The sequence below is a fragment of the Urocitellus parryii genome, chromosome 14, assembly GCF_045843805.1.
Source record: "Urocitellus parryii isolate mUroPar1 chromosome 14, mUroPar1.hap1, whole genome shotgun sequence".
In the NCBI taxonomy this organism is placed as follows: Eukaryota; Metazoa; Chordata; class Mammalia; order Rodentia; family Sciuridae; genus Urocitellus; species Urocitellus parryii.
Window position 1 is genome coordinate 47,329,583 of NC_135544.1, and position 18,446 is coordinate 47,348,028.

Consider the following 18,446-nt stretch of genomic DNA (forward strand, 5'->3'; position numbering starts at 1 on the left):
CTTTTCATTTATAAAAAGTTTAGACTTGTTTCAGACTGAGGCCTGCTTCTTCCTCTCAATCGAGTCCTTTGGGAATAAATAATCTTCTGAGAATGCTGCTACACAACAAAAGAAATATTCTGGGATTTAAATATGAACATTTGCTAGTTTCACTGTTAGTACATGCTTCTTTTCTAAACCAATAAATAAATAGGAAGGGTCAAACTTAAAAGATATAATTTGAGTTTACAAATTAATAAAGAATATTCCCAGTGCTTTAGATTGAAATGATCCTTTAAAGATCACCTACAGAGCTTTCCAACTTCTTTTGTTGCCAAACATCATTTTGCTCCAAAGACATTACATGAGGAAGTTTCAGCACAACAGGAAAACAGAACAAGCAGTTTTAGACTCGGTGGAAAGGGTAGAAGGAAGAAGGTGAACAGTGGACCCAGGGAGCTCCATAAACCTAAATTGAAAACTGTGGGTGCAGGCCAGATATCTTATTTTACAAATGAAGAAACTAAGGCATGAAATGATCACCCTGAGGTTTTATCAGGGTTTTATCCCTAGTGACATCCACTAGAAACACTCAGGCAGAGGGCCTGGAGACTTCCGTAATATTGTCACAAAACCTACTTCATTCTAGTTGAGCACAATGCACCCAGCATTCAATGCTAGCACTCAATACACCTCATGTCATTTAGTTCCCCAACTGTGCTTGGAGGAAAGTGCTGTTACCGCATCTTATGCATGGAAGAGCTGAGTTGCCTGGCCCAGGCAAAGTGCTGGGCTTGCTCTCCAGATCTACCACTGTTCATGTCACACTGCTACAAAGCCCCCACTGTTATGCAGCCTAGCAGATCAAGCAGCAGTAATGGGGAAGACAGAATTCAAGTTTTTCTCTTTTCTTTCTCTTCTTCTCCATGCAGGTTAGATGGTAAGTAAAATTGAAAGGACAAAGGGGCAATCTGAGAAAGAAGTTAGCAACAGAAGCTTTAATGAGCAGCTTGAAATAAATCAGTACTTAATACATTTCCCTCAATACTGTCACCAATCCCATCCAAGCCACCACCCCTTCTTGCACAGACAATTGGCACTTTACTATCTCTTCCACTTCCACTTCTCCTTCAAACAATTCTCTACAACACCTGAATGATAGATTTGTGTCACTTTCCAGCTTTGAATTATCTGAACTAGCATTGCTTTTTCTTAACAATTATTTTTTAATGCTGCTACATAGTTAACATCTGAGCTATTTTTCATGCTATTCGGTACTTGGATAAAATAAGAGTAATAAAATTTCATTAAGGTCATTTTAATATGATGCCTAACCCTCTGGTTGAAGTTGCTCCATTTGTTGTTTTATTTCTTTAAAATGGACCCGTTCATTATTTTTTCATTCAAAATTTGATAGGATCATAGAATCAAATGCAGTGGTTAAGGAATAATAGACTCCTTGCATCTTTACATTGTTTCTGCCAATGCTACCATTTGTAAAACAATAGTATAATATCCCAAATAGTAAGATTAATAAAACCTGACCTTATTCAGTTATACTTCTGGCTCATTGATAATCATCAAAGCTAAGATTAAAGGGGACAGCAGAAATATAGAGGAGGTGAGGAGAGAAGGAGAAAAGAAAGCCTCATGCTGCTTCAGGTCAAGCTTTGGGTATAAAACATGGAAAAGTAGGGCAATTGTCAGTGCTACATTTTCAATCTTCTACCTGGCTGAAAGTCAAACAGAGGGGCAGATGGGACTTGGGGAGTGAGCTGGGCTGGCTCTGCTCTCTTTTGTAGGAGAGTCCTATAGTTCTTGCTGTCTTTCTGTGTAAACAGGTCCTTTTCAAAGTTTAAACTTATAAAAAAAAAATTGCTGACCTCTAAATATTTATAATGGATGATTGATTTTTTGTTGTTGCATATAGCTTAATACAGTTAAAACTGATTATAAAGCCTAATGATTATGAACCTGTAAAGTATAACTTTATATTTCCTAATTAGGTTTCTTCCTTGTCCAACAAGATTCATTTTATTTAAAACGTATTTTTCTTTGCTGACCTTCCAAGGATGTTTAAATGCTACCTTTCTGGCTAATTTTTCCACTATTTTCACAAACTATTTTTCCTTAAGAATACCAAAAAAAAAGGAAAAATAAAGAAAACGAAAATTACATTTAAAATAAAACATAGCACTGTCTGTTGTGTAGACATTTAATTTCAAAGTTAAAGAATGGATGCAGATAGCATATATATTTTTGGAGTCTTCTTTTTAAAGATTCTTACCAAAAATTCGGTCCTTTGAGAAAGTAAGGGAAAACAAATTTAAGTGAGAACTTTCAATGGGATTCTAACCAATAAAATACATGTAATAATTTAATTCACAGTGTTATTTATCATCCCATTAATGATGAAACATTTGAATACCCAGAGGCCTACTATACTGATTTTGATTCACATCTTTTCTATTTAATTGGCACTTCCTAACGTGCGTGCACACGCACATACACACACACCACTATTAATTACAAATTAGAGAATAAAATAACTTTTGTCCGTGCCTTAAGGCAATGTAAGCTAATTTCAAAGTTAATATATTTCCAAGTAAAGGAAAAAGAAACAAGTCATTTCTACAATAAAAAAAAAAAAATTCTAAAGAATACTCAAGTCAAATCCTTCACTGCAACAATTATATTAAAGGATATTGCTATGGTTTGGACACAAAGTGTCACCCAAAGACTCATGCGCTGAAGGCTTGGTCCCCAAGGTAGCAATATTCAGATGCAGAGTTTTCAGGAAACAATTGGATCCCTGAGGTCTCTCATCTCATTGGTGTATTAATTCACTGATAGCTGAACAGACTCCTGGAAGCCATGGGAAACTATACAAGTCAACCAACAAGGACTGAACTCTTAAACCATGAGTCAAAACAAATCTTTTCTCTTTTAAGTTATTTTTGTCAGGTATGTTGGCCACAGGAATAAAAAGCTAGCTATCACAAGTATCATATTGATTAGTTAAAATTTACTTACCTGTTTAATGATTTCTAGCAACACTGCCTTTTACACCTATTTGTATTTAGGCACATTTAGGAGGATGTATGTTTTTAAACCCTCTGCAAACTGCGCTTAGTTTTGTTTTGTAATTCTTTGTTAGAAAAATTCTGAAAAGTCGTGGGTGTTTTGTTTTCTTTTTTCCATCCCCTGCATCAATCATTTTTAAAAATTAAAAATTATTTTTAAAAATTAACAAAGAGATTGTTTCAACTAATTCCTTCTCTATGTCCCTTTGGGAGCTACTAAATTCAATTGCTACTCAGGGAAGGAGGGAAGGGGGATAGGGAGTGAAAGGGAGGGATGGAGGGGGAGGAAAGGGGAAGGAAGAAAAGATTTAACTGACAAAAATATTAAAGATAACATTATTGGAACATTAAATGGCAGGTGAAAATAGAAAATTTGAGATAGAAAATAATTATGGCTTCATGATTCACTGTCAAAATCTTCAGTCTAGATGTATCCTCAACATATTACTGTGAAACCAATAGATGCCCTTCTACCCCACGTGTCTATGCCATTGCTCAGTATCTCGTTTCCTCTTATTTCCCATCGTTTCTTCCCTTCTGCCACGTAAACATTTTAAAAATGCACATTTCACCTCTAAATATTCAAATAACTGAAAGCCATCAAAGTCCATTGTCCACCCTGTGTGTAATAAGAGACAACCACCGGAGTTAGAAATGAAAGTTGAAAAAACAACTTCGGCTTTCCTGTGAAATCCAGAAGAAATAAAATTTAGGGAATGGGAAGGCAAAAGAGCAAAGTGCTATGTTTTGAGCATCAGATAAAAAAAAAAAAATTATTTTTTTAAATGTTTATCTGATAACTAAAAAGTTGCATAAAATGTGATGTTTTGATTGTATACATATATTATGGGGAATGATTGAATCAAGCTGATCAACATGTGATGAGAACATATAAAATCTACTGGTAGCACTTTTCAAGTATATAATACTCACCATGCCAGACATACAACAGATTTCCCAAATTTTATTCATACCAACTAATTGAACTTTGTCCTTTTTTAACAACATCTCCCCTTCCACAATCCCCAATCACTGGTAACCTCCCTTGTATTCTTTGATTCTGTGAGTTCAACTCTTTCAAATTCCACATATAAGTCAGATCATGCAGTATTTATCTTTCTGTGTCTGGCTTCTGACACTTAGTACAATGTCCTAGGCATATGCACATTGTCATGAATGACAGGATCTCTGTTTTTAAAAGACTGAATAGCAAATATTCCAGTGTGCATATACACTACACTTACTTTATATATTTATATATTCATCCACTGATGGGCCTTTAGGTTGATTCCATGCCCAGGCTACTGTGAATGTTCAAAAAAACTATCCCACAGTGTAACAAGCTTCACAACATGCACATGATGGAAAACCTATACCTCCCAGTTCCTAAGTATCAACCCCTGATGAGATTGGACTGAAGAGTCCCCAGGCTAACATCAAAGAATCTAAATGAATTGCTCTGAGCAGTACCAACAACTCCTGGTCCTGACCTTTCAAACCTTGTGCTCTCCAAATAGAAAAGACACAAGGCAGCAAGGAGACCTAGCAACCCTTCTTTTTCCCTAGGATTTTGAGTTACTTCAGATCATTTATGAATGGTCTGAATAGAGATATGCTCTGTTACCGTTCCAGGATTATCTCAGGGTCTCAAAAGGATAAGAACTAGTTTTTTTCCTCAGATTCTTCAAGATTCCAGGACCAGTCCAGGTACCTCCATTGTTGTAACATCAAAGGAGAGGGAAAGGCTTAGGAGAAAGACTAATGGCAAGGTAAGGAAAATATAGGGTTAACCAAGGTTCATTTTCAGATAAATGTCACAGATGATGCTGGTCAAAGAATAGAGAATAGGTATACAAAGAAAGCAGAATGCTAAAAAGGGACATTGAGTATAAGTCTTGTCTAGTGGCACTAATCTCACTTGTCCCTAAGAACTGAATGCAACCTTAAGTCCAAATACTGCAAGAAGGAATGGGGGGTCCCATTCCAGCCCACTTGGAGCTAAGTGATGAACAAAGTATTAAAAATAAAATAGCTGACATATAGCATAACTACATGCTAAGACTCTAAAGGCTTTATACAAATTTTTATACATATATAAATTTAACTAATTATTAAATAAATAAGGTGGGAAACTAATAAAACCTCTCATTTCACAGATGAGAAGAGAGGGAGAGAGGATTTAAATAAACTTGCCTACAGTCCTCAGCTATTAAGGGAGAGCCGAGTCAGGATAATTCTCAAGCCCATAATCTCTTTCATACTATGTTGTCTCTCTTGAAATTCAGCCTCCAATTCAGAGGTGGCCTATATTTTACATTCTCATCCCTCTGTAGTCATGTCTTTAATAGTTTTACTATTTCCAAGAGTCTCAGGAATGTTTTATTAAATCTATGCAGAACCTCCCTTTTCTCCTCCTCCTTGCCCCAATGATGCTTGAAGGTGAACCATGTCCAACTGCTGAGATGGGTCAGGAAGGGACTCTGAGTGATCACACTGGGCTCTGCCACCCAATCTTGCTGCAGGCTCTGCTGGATTGGGGCTTCCCTGAGACCTCCACAACTTGGAGGCAGATAGACAGAGGCTCCTATGGTCACAACAGAATGTTTATGGTGGCAGGAGGCAAGAGATGGAAAAGAATGACTTACATAAAAAAGGTGTCTTCCACCTCCATATCAAAGGCCCTCGCCAATGTCACCTCTTCCCAGCCTTCTGCTTTGAGGAATATCAATGACATTCTGTCACTGATTTTCTTTTGGTATCCAACTTAATTTCACTTTGGATTGTAGACAGAACTTATTCTTAAAGCAACTTAGGGAGAAAAGTTCTTTTTTGCCAAAGCCCTCAAATATGTTCAAGTTATTTATGTCAACAACAGAAAACGCAGTAGCTTGTAACCTGTAAAACAGGCTCCATGTGTCATCTCTCTTTTTCAATGTAGTAAGGCAAAACTTAACTAAATTCTCCAAATTAAAGGTTTAAGGCAAATTTTCCATTTCTCATACATTTAAATATGTTATGACCCATATACTTAACTATTTCTATTAAGACAAAACAATAGTGTTTATGCTTTTATGTTAATTTGGAATAACTATCCATTTTAAGGGAGAAAGTCTCCCCCCCCCCCCACCATGTTTCTTAGTAGTCTATGGTCTCTGAGAACAGGTATCCTTGTAGTTCCCAGCACTTCTCCAAGTTCCACACCACGTGGGGAACACTATGGACCTTCAACAAATGTTCCTAATTATGTTAACACACAGAACAAGCTTTAAGCCCAAATGTTACTTCTGGCCCAAAGAAATCTGAACAGGCATAAATCCAAATGCAACCTTTGATCCAAAGAAATCTAAAAGCAATAAGGTCATTAAGTAACAATAACAACCTCCATTTAATCAATGGAAACAAGCATTTTCTGATATTGAATCTAGTAGTAGTTATCTATTTTTATGAAGAAATGTAGTAAAAGTCATCCTCCTTCTCATTTAAAATACCTGAATTCATGCATGCCTATAATTTTGTAGGTTAGGAAAGGTGTGCAGGAAGAGTAAGGTTACTCAGAAACCTGGAAGATGACACCAAATGTCTGTGTTTCTCTATGTGTATGCAGCTATTTGGCATGTAAACATACTGTCCCAAATTCAAACAAATTTCATCCAATAATTCATCTCAGCAGCCAATTCAGAGACAACCCACCCAAAGGGGAAGGGGGAAGGGAAGTGGAAGAGAAAGGGAAAAAAGGACAAAAAAAAAAGAGCAAGAAAGAAAGAAACAATAGAAATAAAGAGAAAGGAAGAACAGAGGGAGGACAAGGGAAATAAATCACATTCCACATAGTGAAACAAAACAAAAAATGGTTTAAAGGAAACATTTTCTTGACTGAATTCACAGTAAAAAAACATTCCTACTACAAGGCAAAAATCCTCATCTTGAGTGGGTAAATGGCAGAGGTTTGCTCCTGAAAGGGAATCAATACTTCATTTGACAATTTCCCCACCAAATGCCACTATCATTTCCAATGTCACTAGGCTGTCATGCTCCCACAGTAAAGTAGAGTACATATCTTTACCCTGGGGTTTAAAAACAATCTCAATTGTACAACACCACATCTTTGGGCAAAAACTTGGCAGGACAAATCACAGGACATATGTTTACCCAAGGTGAACAGTAGCCACAGAACTGTACATTAACTACACTTGGCTTTGGACAGCACCAAACATGCTCTAAAGCTACCGGATAATTTATCTACAGTCAGCAGGTTACCCTAAGTCTACCACTAAAATCTAAAAGCTTTCCTGTCAATTTTCATTTCTGACATAAGTTGATAAAAGCCTCACAAATCCTCTATCTCATAGAGACTCCATTACTTTCCTTGCTAATACACTAGAATGAAAAAAGACCTGTTAACACTGTGTAACTTCATAGCCTATTTATCACATCACAATTCTGCACCTTTTATTTTCCAAGCCCATTTGAAAGTTATGTGTGTACTGTTTTAAAAAGGCTAGAATCAGACATCTATAAAAACCACATGCTCAACATTCACATCTTACCTACAACTTTTAAAATATTCATATTCATTATCAATCACTATTATGTATTTGATCAAACGTACATCTTATTTATAATGCTGAAGAATGCATGAATTTTAAAGTTGATTGTGTTTTCTCCTTTAAAGCAATCTATGAAAAACTTGCTGATTGTTAGCAATAATAAAGCCGATTACAAATAATTTCGGCATTCTACAATTATCAAAATTTAATTTAATCTATTTCCAGAGACAACCTGAGTGGCTCTGAGACTACAGGCTGAACACTATCAGAACTGCTTGCATTATTATCTTATAAGAGCTTTTCTGTTTCCATAGTGAACATGCCTTCCTGACCTTTAAGTTCTGAAAGCATGCTTACAAATAAATCAAACTGTCCACTAACTTTTTGTATTACCAACTATTCCAAATCTACTTATTATTTTAGTATATGATTAAAATGTGGATCTTTAGGATTATCCATTTAAGAGTACTCTATAGCCTGAAGCATGAAGGCCAAGGCCCAATAGAAACATCACCAATAAAATCAAAAGCATAAAGCAAAATTCTTAAGTGATCCTTAGCCTGTTTTGGAACAGAAAATAAGCAGTAAATATAAACATAAGCATAATCTAAAAACAAAACAGTCCCATACTTACTTTTAGTAGATCCTTGGAGAATTCAACACCTTCATTTATCCCTTGGAGGTTTGTAATGAACTCTTGGCATGTCATCTTCTTTCCAATATTCTGGAATAGAGGCAAATAATATATCATGACATTTATGGAATTAAAATTAATGCGTAAGTAATTAAAAAGCAATTGATTTGGTTTTCAAAAACAAATACATATACATACTAATATGTGTATATATACATATAATACAGTTTTAATACGCAAGGAAAAATATGACCTATTATGCTTCTAAAACTGTCATTAAGCATGTCAAAGAAAATTATGTCAAGCCCTCATTTTAACTCAGGAAAAAAAAAACCTTCAAGAACCTATACTACACTCATAATAATGTAGGTTTTAATTTAAAAATGTAGAAAAAAATGAGATTTCTGAGCTAAATTCCGATAGTTACTTGTATTTCCAAATATTGTAAAAAACTGTGAAGGATCTGAGATCCTCACTTTCTAGCTAACAGGTTAGCCTGTCATGGATGCTGGCAGGGGAAATGACTCCTGGGTGAGACACAATATTTATATTTGTAATAGGAGTAGCCAGAATATTAGCATTTTCTTGATCTGGTTCCCTGAGCCCTAATTCTCGAGCAACTTGAACAGAGTCAAATGCTATCTGCACATGCAAAAGACCTCATTATAAAAGACAAACCCGAAGCTCCAGGAACTGAAATATTTGATAATGGACAATAAGTATGGTACCCCTTCACTCTAGATGGAGGCACCAGCTCTATCTTTCAAGACGGTAAGCCAACCTGACCACTGCTCTGAAATTATTATATCCTTATAAGTTACTCACTAAAGAAACAATCTTGAAAAAATAAAGAACCAGAGTAAGCAAATCATCTGTCCATAAGATGTTCCAAAAAGTGAGTGACCCATAGAGAATTGTGCCCCAGCATACTTCCAACTTGACTTAAAGATAATAGAGTTTAATGAAAGAAAACCATATTCATGAACAAAATATAGTTAGAAAATCTAAACTACAAAGACAAGACAAACATGGTGACAAGGAAAACTAATAAAACTGGTGTCACAGAGCTTTATTTCCTAAGCTAATTAAGCCAAATCAACCAGTAGTAGCTGCCAGTCATGAAGGACACATTAGTTCAACCTGGACAGCAAGAGAAATGTGTCACATGCAGGAGAGGGATGTACAAGAGGCATAGGCACAGCATCTCTAGCAAAATGTGGTCCACATTAACAAAATCTCTAACACATTCACATCCCTGTATAGCATATCCTCACAAACTGGTTTACTTTCCAAGGCTATTTTATTCATTCATAAATGATGAAGAGTAGGGCAGAATTTTTTTTTAAAAAAAGGGAGGGGGGTGCTGGGGGATGTAACTCATTGGTAAAGTGTCCCTACATTCAAACCCCAGCACACAAACATCCAACTTCAACAACCACCCAGGCAGCATATTCTTGAAGATAAAGACTTTAAAAGAGATGTGCTCAAGAGGGGCTGCCTTGAAAGGGAAACCTTCCCTTTAACAGCTGCCTTTCTCCCAACTCTTAGAACTCCTCAGCCCAACCAAGCTTTCTAAACACTGTGTGAAAAGTGCTAAGACTTTTGTGTTGTTAAAAAACGTGCCTCTTGATGTAGGCTCCCTATTTACCTCTCTTATTGTTTCTCTTGCTGAGAAAATTAACTTTTTAGTTTAAGTAAGTCCCATTTGTTGATTCTTGTTATTAACTCTTGTGCTATGGGTGTCCTATTAAGGAATTTGGAGCCAGACCCCACAGTATGTAGATCGGAGCCAACTTTTTCTTCTATCAGACACAGAGTCTCTGATTTGATATCAAGCTCCTTGATCCATTTTGAGTTAACTTTTGTGCATGGCGAGAGAAGGGGATTCAGTTTCATTTTGTTGCATATGGATTTCCAGTTTTCCCAGCACCATTTGTTGAAGATGCTATCCTTCCTCCATTGCATGCTTTTAGCCCCTTTATCAAATATAAGATAGTTGTAATTTTGTGGATTAGTCTGTGTCCTCTATTCTGTACCATTGGTCCACCCGCCTGTTTTGGTACCAGTACCATGCTGTTTTTGTTACTATTGCTCTGTAGTATAGTTTAAAATCTGGTATCGCCATCTTGGGAACAAATTTATACTCCTCACACTTCAGATAGAGCCCTAATATCCAGAGTATACAAAGAACTCAAAAAATTAAGCAATAAGATAACAAATAACCCAATCAACAAATGGCCAAGGACCTGAGCAGACACTTCTCAGAGGAGGACATACAATCAATCAACATGTACATGAAAAAATGCTCACCATCTCTAGCAGTCAGAGAAATGCAAATCAAAACCACCCTAAGATACCATCTCACTCCAGTAAGATTGGCAGCCATTATGAAGTCAAACAACAACAAGTGCTGGCGAGGATGTGGGGAAAAGGGTACACTTGTACATTGCTGGTGGGACTGCAAATTGGTGTGGCCAATTTGGAAAGCAGTATGGAGATTCCTGGGAAAGCTGGGAATGGAACCACCATTTGATCTAGCTATTTCCCTTCTTGGACTATTCCCTGAAGACCTTAGAAGAGCGTACTACAGGGATACTGCCACATCGATGTTCACAGCAGCACAATTCACAATAGCTAGACTGTGGAACCAACCTAGATGCCCTTCAATAGATGAATGGATAAAAAAAATGTGGCATTTATACACAATGGAGTATTACTCTGCACTAAAAAATGACAAAATCATGGCATTTGCAGGGAAATGGATGGCACTAGAGCAGATTATGCTAAGTGAAGCTAGCCAATCCCTAAAAAACAAATGCCAAATGTCATCTTTGATATAAGGAGAGCGACTAAGAACAGAATAGGGAGGAAGAGCATGAGAAGATGATCACCATTAAACAGGGTCGAGAGGTGGGAGGGAAAGAGAGAGAGAAGGGAAATTGCATGGTAAAGGAAGGAGACCCTCATTGTTATACAAAAGTACATATAAGAGGAACTGAGGGGAAAGGGGAAAAAATCAAGAGAGAGAAATGAATTACAGTAGATGGGGTAGAGAGAGAAGATGGGAGGAGAAGGGAGGGGAGGGGGGATAGTAGAAATAGGAAGGGCAGCAGAATACAACAGACACTAGTATGGCAGTATGTAAAAAAGTGGATGTAGAACCGAAGTGAATCTGCAATATGTATACGGGGTAAAAATGGGAGTTCATAATCTGCTTGAATCAAATGTATGAAATATGATATGTCAAGAGCTTTGTAATGTTTTGAACAATTAATAATAAAAAAAAATTTAAAAAACATGCCTCTTCCATCAGCAAGGAAGGTAAAGACTTCATTTGAAAAGATGGAATGAATGATTTGAGATGGAGATCTGGTTTTGCCAAAGAACTAATTTGGTAGAGATTTCCATAAATTAAATCTACAGTTCCAAAGTTTTGATGAGTATTTAAATCTCAGAAACTTTAATGAAAAAAAAATGTTGTACAATGATATATTGGGAAAAAAACCAAACTCAATTTTTTCGATCCTTTTAAAATGTATTAGGTCAACCAAAATGCCTCAAGGTAAAAAGTAATAAGTATAATCAAGTCATTTTGATATGACTTGGAAAGGCCTTTTTGGATATAATCCAAGGATTTGAGAAGATGAATGAACAATCACTAGGCAGCAAATTCTTTTCCAATGCTTTGCTTGTAACAAAATTAAAAAAGAACCTCCCTTAATCATCTGTTAATCACCCAAAATATTTTAATGTGATTTAAGAAATTCAAATACTAATAACATTATCTAGTTTTTAACCAAGTGTGCATTAATAACAATTATTAAATACAAATTATTCTAGAAAAATGTTTTTAATTCTTGAAATTGTATTTAAAAAACCTTTGTTTCCATTTATTGCAAATGTGAATTGAATAATGATCATAAAAGACTTCAAACATAAAAGCAGAATACACAAGAGTGCACATTTAGATAAAAGCAGACTGAGAATACAAATATAAGGAGAAAAAGAATGCGCTAAAATACTGATTCCTCAGATGGATTTCTGGGGGAAAAAAAATCCTTCCTGGAAAGGGTTCATCATGCCAGTTGCCATTAAGAACATTTGTGATTCACAGAAGCAGGTCAAAATCTCAACACTAACGGGAGTTGGAAGAGGTTGATCACAGCCCCCATGAAGGTGCCTGAGAAGTTGAGGACGTCAGTAGAGGGGAAAATGACAGAGGTGTTTGTACAACAGAGAACTGGAGTTAGAAGTTAAGATGGGCCTGGATCGCTCTAGTCTTAGGGAAAATGTTTAAAAGGAGTTTCTTCTTAGGCAAATATGTCCACTTCATCTAGCTTATGGATGAGCAAAGAAAATGGTTTCTTGAGATGGAATCTACTTCCCATGAAGATGTTGTAAACACTGCTGAGATAAAAGATTTAGAATATTATATAAAGCCAGCTGATAAAGAAACAGCAGGGTTTGAGAGGACTAGGTCCAATTCTGAAAGGTCAGATGCTACAGAGAGGAAGAGTGAATCAGTGCGACAAACTTCATTGTTCTTACATTGTCACAGCCATCTCGTCCTTCAGCAACCACCACCCTAACCAGCCAGCAGCTATCAACAGGAGGCAAACCTTTCCACCAGCAAAAGGAGTTTGACCTGCTGATGGCTCAAACAGCCATTAGCCTTTTCAGTGTTCTTAAAAACACTAAGCAAAGCATCTATGATTTTATTAATAAAATCTGATATATAATGCTATTACATACTTGCAGTATAAACAGAACTTTCGTATGCATGGGAAACAAAAAAATCTGACTCAATTTACTGCCACACTAGCTCTATTATGGTGGTCTGGAACCAAATGATCTCTGAATTATGCCCATATATAATCCTTTTATAGATTGGACTATGTTTGCTTTTTAATTTTTACACAGAATATTCGTGTTTTCTCATGATCATCTGTCTGGTTTTGGTATTAGAGTAATACTGTCCTCACAGAATGATTTGGGAAATGTTCCCTTTACACTTTCTGAAGAGTTTGTAAAGAACTGAAGGTAAAACCTCTTTAAATGTGTGGTATAGTACACAAGTGAAGCCATCTGATCTTGGGTTTTTCTTTGTGGGAAGTGTTTTCATTACTAATTACAACATGTTAGTTCAAATTCTGTTTCTTCTCAGGTTTCGTCAGTTTCCATCTTTTATAAAAAATTGTTTCACCTTGCTTTGTTTTGATGACATAATCGTTGCCTCTATGCACTTAGAATTCTTTTACTTCTACAAGATCAATAATAATGTCCCCTTCTTATAATACTGATTTTAATAATTCGAGTCTTATGTGTGATCGGTTTAACCAAATGTCATCGTTATTGATCTTTTCAAAGAATAAACCTCTGGGTGCATTTTCTCGGCTTTCCTCTTTTGTTTCATTTATTTCCACTCTGTAACTTCCTTGAATTTCACTGGGTTGATTTTTGGTCTTTATTTCTCTGTTGGTTAGACTAATTTGGATACATTCTTTTTGCACTTACAGTAACAAATTTGCTATTTACCATTGTTTCAGCTGCATCCGATCAGTGTGTTTTCATTTCAAAATTTTTTATTTGCATTGTAAAATTTCTTTGACCCATTATTTAGGAGTATACTGTTTAACTTCCACAAATTTCCTTTTGTTTTTAATTTCATTCCATTGCACATAGAGAACAGACTTCATATATTTTAATCCTTTTGGATTTGAGACTTTCTAGACCTATCTTTGAGAATATCCATGAATACTTCAAAGAACACTCTCCCTCATTGGGTGAAGAGTCGAGCAATTTCTATCAGATCTAGTTGGTTTGTGGCGTTCAAATCTTCTATTTCCTTGTCGATATTGTGATCATTGTTTTTTTTTTTTTTTTTTTTGCAGTGCAGGGAATTGAACCCAGGACCTAGGCACTGAGCTACATCCCCACCCCATGAATGATTATTGAATGTATTTTTCCCTTCAATTCTGTTGATTTTTCTTCATGTATTTCACATCTGTCTTATAGGCTTTGAGGGGAAATAAACATTCCCCATACTCACACACATAACTCGGCACTTAGTCTTTTACTCTGGTCACTAAAATGTATGAGGTTTTTCCCCACAAACCACCAGGTCTCCAGCAGACACTAGCTGGCTATCCTATCATTCAAATTCAATTCTGACACTAACTGCTGATAGGGTGAGACCCCACAGGTTAAGCTCTAGGTATCACAAGAGCCCCTCACTTCAGATGCCAATCAGGAATAGTTGTCACCTATACTTCTGATTATGTATACACAGGGATTCTGATTACCCACTCCTTGGGTTCAATTAATTTATTAGGATGGCTCACAGAATTCAAGGTAACAGTAATATTTACTCCCTTCTTTAAAAGGATATTACAAAAGATACAGATGAACAAACGAATAAATACACATGACAATGTATGAGCTTCTCTGGTGCCTAAGAATCCTTGACATACAAAATCAGTGATTAGAATTAGCTTTATCTATAGACTATACTAAAAAATAAAATTCTCAAGTCAATCTAACTAACTGAGAAACAAAAATAAAGACCAAAATCAACCCAGTGAAACTCAAGGAAATTATAGAAATTAAAGAATAGGAAAGCAGAGAAAAATCTGCACCCAGAGGTTTATTCTTTGAAAAGATCAGTACGTTGGCATTTGGTTAGACTATTCACACAACAAACTTGGAGATTTGAAAAGGCCTCCTGGTATACTGAGAGGCATAGAAATGGTACCATAAAAATCAATGCTACGTTTCCAATCCAATCTGAGATGCTACTGACCATGACTCTCTAGAACACTGAAAAAAGGCAGCAGCATCTTTTTTTTTTTTTTGGAGAGAGAGAGAGACAGAGAGAGAGAGAGATTGATTTTAATTTTAATATTTATTTTTTGGTTTTCGGCAGACACAACATCTTTGTTTGTATGTGGTGCTGAGGATCGAACCCGGGCCGCACACATGCCAGGCAAGCGCACTATCGCTTGAGCCACATCCCCAGTCCAAGAGGCGGCATCTTAATCAAACTTAAAAACAGATGCAAAATGGAGAACCCCAAAAGTGCCAATTCCATTTGAAACCTCAAATTAACTGACAAGTCCAAATCTTGAATACTTGACTAATCAAGGTATCATCTTTCAATAATATTAGTCAAAAAGTAAAAACACCCAATTCCTGGAAATTCACATGCCTTGATAAATTAAAGGCTGTTCTCAATTTTGATCATGCTGTCGTTTTCAAATATACTTTCTTTAAAAGGAGCTGTTTTCTCTAAAAGATATATCAAATGGCTTTTGGAGAGAAATTCTTTGATGGAATTCTGAAACAACTTAACCCACTAAATCCCAAGTTTTCAATTCTGTGAATATTTGGGGGAGGGAGGATACTGGGGATTGAACCCAGGGATGCTTAACCACTGGGCCACTTCCCCAGTCCTTTTTATTTTTCACTCTGAGACAGAATCTCACTAAGTTGCTTAAGACCAAGCTGCTGAGGCTGGCTTCAAACCTACTGTCCTCCTGCCTCAGTCTCCCAAGCCACTGAGATTACAGGTGTGCAACCACCATACCCAGCAATTCTGTGAATATTTCAAGGAAATAGACATACGTGCATTAAAATGGGCTGGAAATCATAATCTCGAGATTATGTAAATTATAGTACTACTAATGAATATTGTCACTAATTGTTCACCTATTGTTTTTCTCAAAAGAACTACACTTTCAAAACAAATATTTATTTCAAAATTAACATAAGAGGAGTATTTGTTCCTTAAGTTTTTCAGGTGTTCCATAAGTGAGACAATGGCATGTAATGGGTTATTTGAATAAATTTTTAAGAAATTTTGAGCTAGAATTTTAGGTAAAGAGATTACCCTCAACCTGTGTTTTGGGGAGAGAGTATCCAAATTGTAAACATTATCACAGGCAAAAGTCTAAAACAGATAGAAATTCTATGAATTTCTGTAAAGCACCATACAGTTAGTAACTTAGGCTTTGCAAAACGTAAGGTCTGATACAATTATTCAGCACTGGTGTTAGTGTGAAGACGTAAACAATGTTAAGTTTATTAGAACTTTGTTCTAATAAATCTATTTACAAAAACAGGCTTCACCTCCATTTTACCTATGAGCCATACTTTGCCCAACCTTGTCTAAAGAGAAAATTGGAAGGAAGTAGCATTGCTATTGAGGACAACATGAGAGAACATACCAATAGATTAGGCAACCTGTTTTATCTCTTAATTTCAGGTTTTTTTCCTTTGTTAAAGCATTTTCCCACCCTACTAAAGAACTCACTCCCAGCTGTTGTGGGCAGTCAGAGGGAACACTGGAGACTTTCATTCTTAGCAGGGACACCCAGAAACCATACAAGCTCCAGTCTACAATTCAGCGTAAGTGTGATCAAGTCTTGGCTGTGAGCATGGCTTCCCTGACCAGTGAGGAAATGGAACCTTCTACAAAGCTCTGACCAAGGCCTAACTCAAACCTGGTCGGTCCTAGGGGGAGCTGCCAACAGGGCCAACTTTTTTCTCTAGCAAGGTGGACCAGAGTTATCAATGACTTAGAGGTTGCAGAATGATCCTATAATTCTTTATTTTTCAGAGTGCAGGATCTGGAAAATATGCTTTCGGAGAAACTCAAAGCTCTCATCATCCATTGGTAAAATCTGGCTTCATAAATCTTGGGATATTAAAAACACAGCAGGCATACCCTCCCACATCGCAATTCCACCTCCTCCAACATGTTACAATAATGATGAAAAAGCATACTACTGGTGTGGTAATTACTTCAGTTGTGCAGCTCTGTTCAAAGCTCTGTTCGCTTTTGTTTTCTATGCTTCTCTATCCAATAAGTGTGATTATGTTATGCTGCCCTCAGGTGTCCACATTTTTATATGCATGAATACTGGGCAAAGTGGGGTCCTTTGAAATATCTCAAAGCAGGAAGCAGCAATATTAAAAGTGTTTTTTCATAAATGTCAACCACAGAACTCATTTAAAGTGGTTTGAGGTTCAACTTTTAGGAATATTTGAAACATCAGTGGGATCTCCCCTCCTGTAATACATTGCCTTTGAAAAAGGACTGGAAGTGGTAAAAAGACCAAAAACAATTATATATGAACACACACATGTATATATAAAATGTATATTACCAAATTCACATCTTCATACATGTATTTTGTATAATGAGGGTCTCCTTTCACCATCCATGCTATTCCCTGCTTCTCCCTCCCTTATATATAATCAGAGATATGATAAATTATGGTATAATGGTATATTAAGAATTATAATACAAAAAATAATTTTAAAAGATAAAAATAAATGTATATTACATGTGTATATTATATAGTATATGTAAAATATGTGAACAATTATAAAATGTTTACTACATGATACTAATATATGATTTATAATATATAACATAAAATTAATGTATATACAGTATATATATTGAATTGAAATTTTATCCCAGCATAGTGATTCTCAAAGTATTGTTCAGGGATCTTATTCCACTTGTTCATGAGGTCAAACCTCATTCTTTCATAAGCATACAGTTTCATAGGAAGTACATGATACTTTGTAACAGAAATGCAAATGTGAGACTAGTTATCTTCTACTTAGTCAAATATTTAAAAGATTTACAAAAATTTTAAATGCTATTATTTTCACTAATTTTTTTACTTTGGAAAGTATAATTCTTGATTATAAAAACTATATTATTCATTTAATGGATTTTAGTGATTTAATAAGTATGGGACATTGTCAATTTATACCAAAAAAATCTTTTGGGGATTCTCAAAAAATTAAGAGTATTAAAGATACCCTTAGAAAACTTCAAGCTTTTATCTAAGAATAGATTCTATAAGTTCTTAATGGAAAGTATTTCCTTTAAAATTTGAAGAAAAACAAAGACTGGCTAAATTTTACTTTTGACTGCCATAGTAAAACAGGCACTGAGTCAAGAAATAGTATTCAAAGTGATATCTTTCAGTACCCCTCTTAAACCTTATGCCTTCTCCCACCACAAATCATTTTCAGGAATAAGGGAGAAATAAAATGACTGTAATATTGAGTTAAACCTGCTTTTATCACCTACTAATGAACTATGCAAATGTGAAGAAGCTTGCAATGATAGAAGGAAAAGGTACATATAGTCATGGAATAACACAAATGGGATACCATGAGGCCCCT

At 35.8% G+C, this 18,446-nt stretch overlaps 1 protein-coding gene across 1 annotated transcript in view; it reads right to left on the reverse strand.

Annotated features, from left to right (window-relative positions):
* The window catches only part of Psd3 (pleckstrin and Sec7 domain containing 3), a 461,162-nt gene that overhangs the window by 191,615 nt on the left and 251,101 nt on the right, over positions 1 to 18,446 (reverse strand). The window contains exon 9 of the mRNA XM_026395813.2: positions 8,244 to 8,333. Coding sequence (XP_026251598.2) covers positions 8,244 to 8,333 — 90 coding nt within the window. The remainder of the gene's footprint in view (positions 1 to 8,243; positions 8,334 to 18,446) is intronic.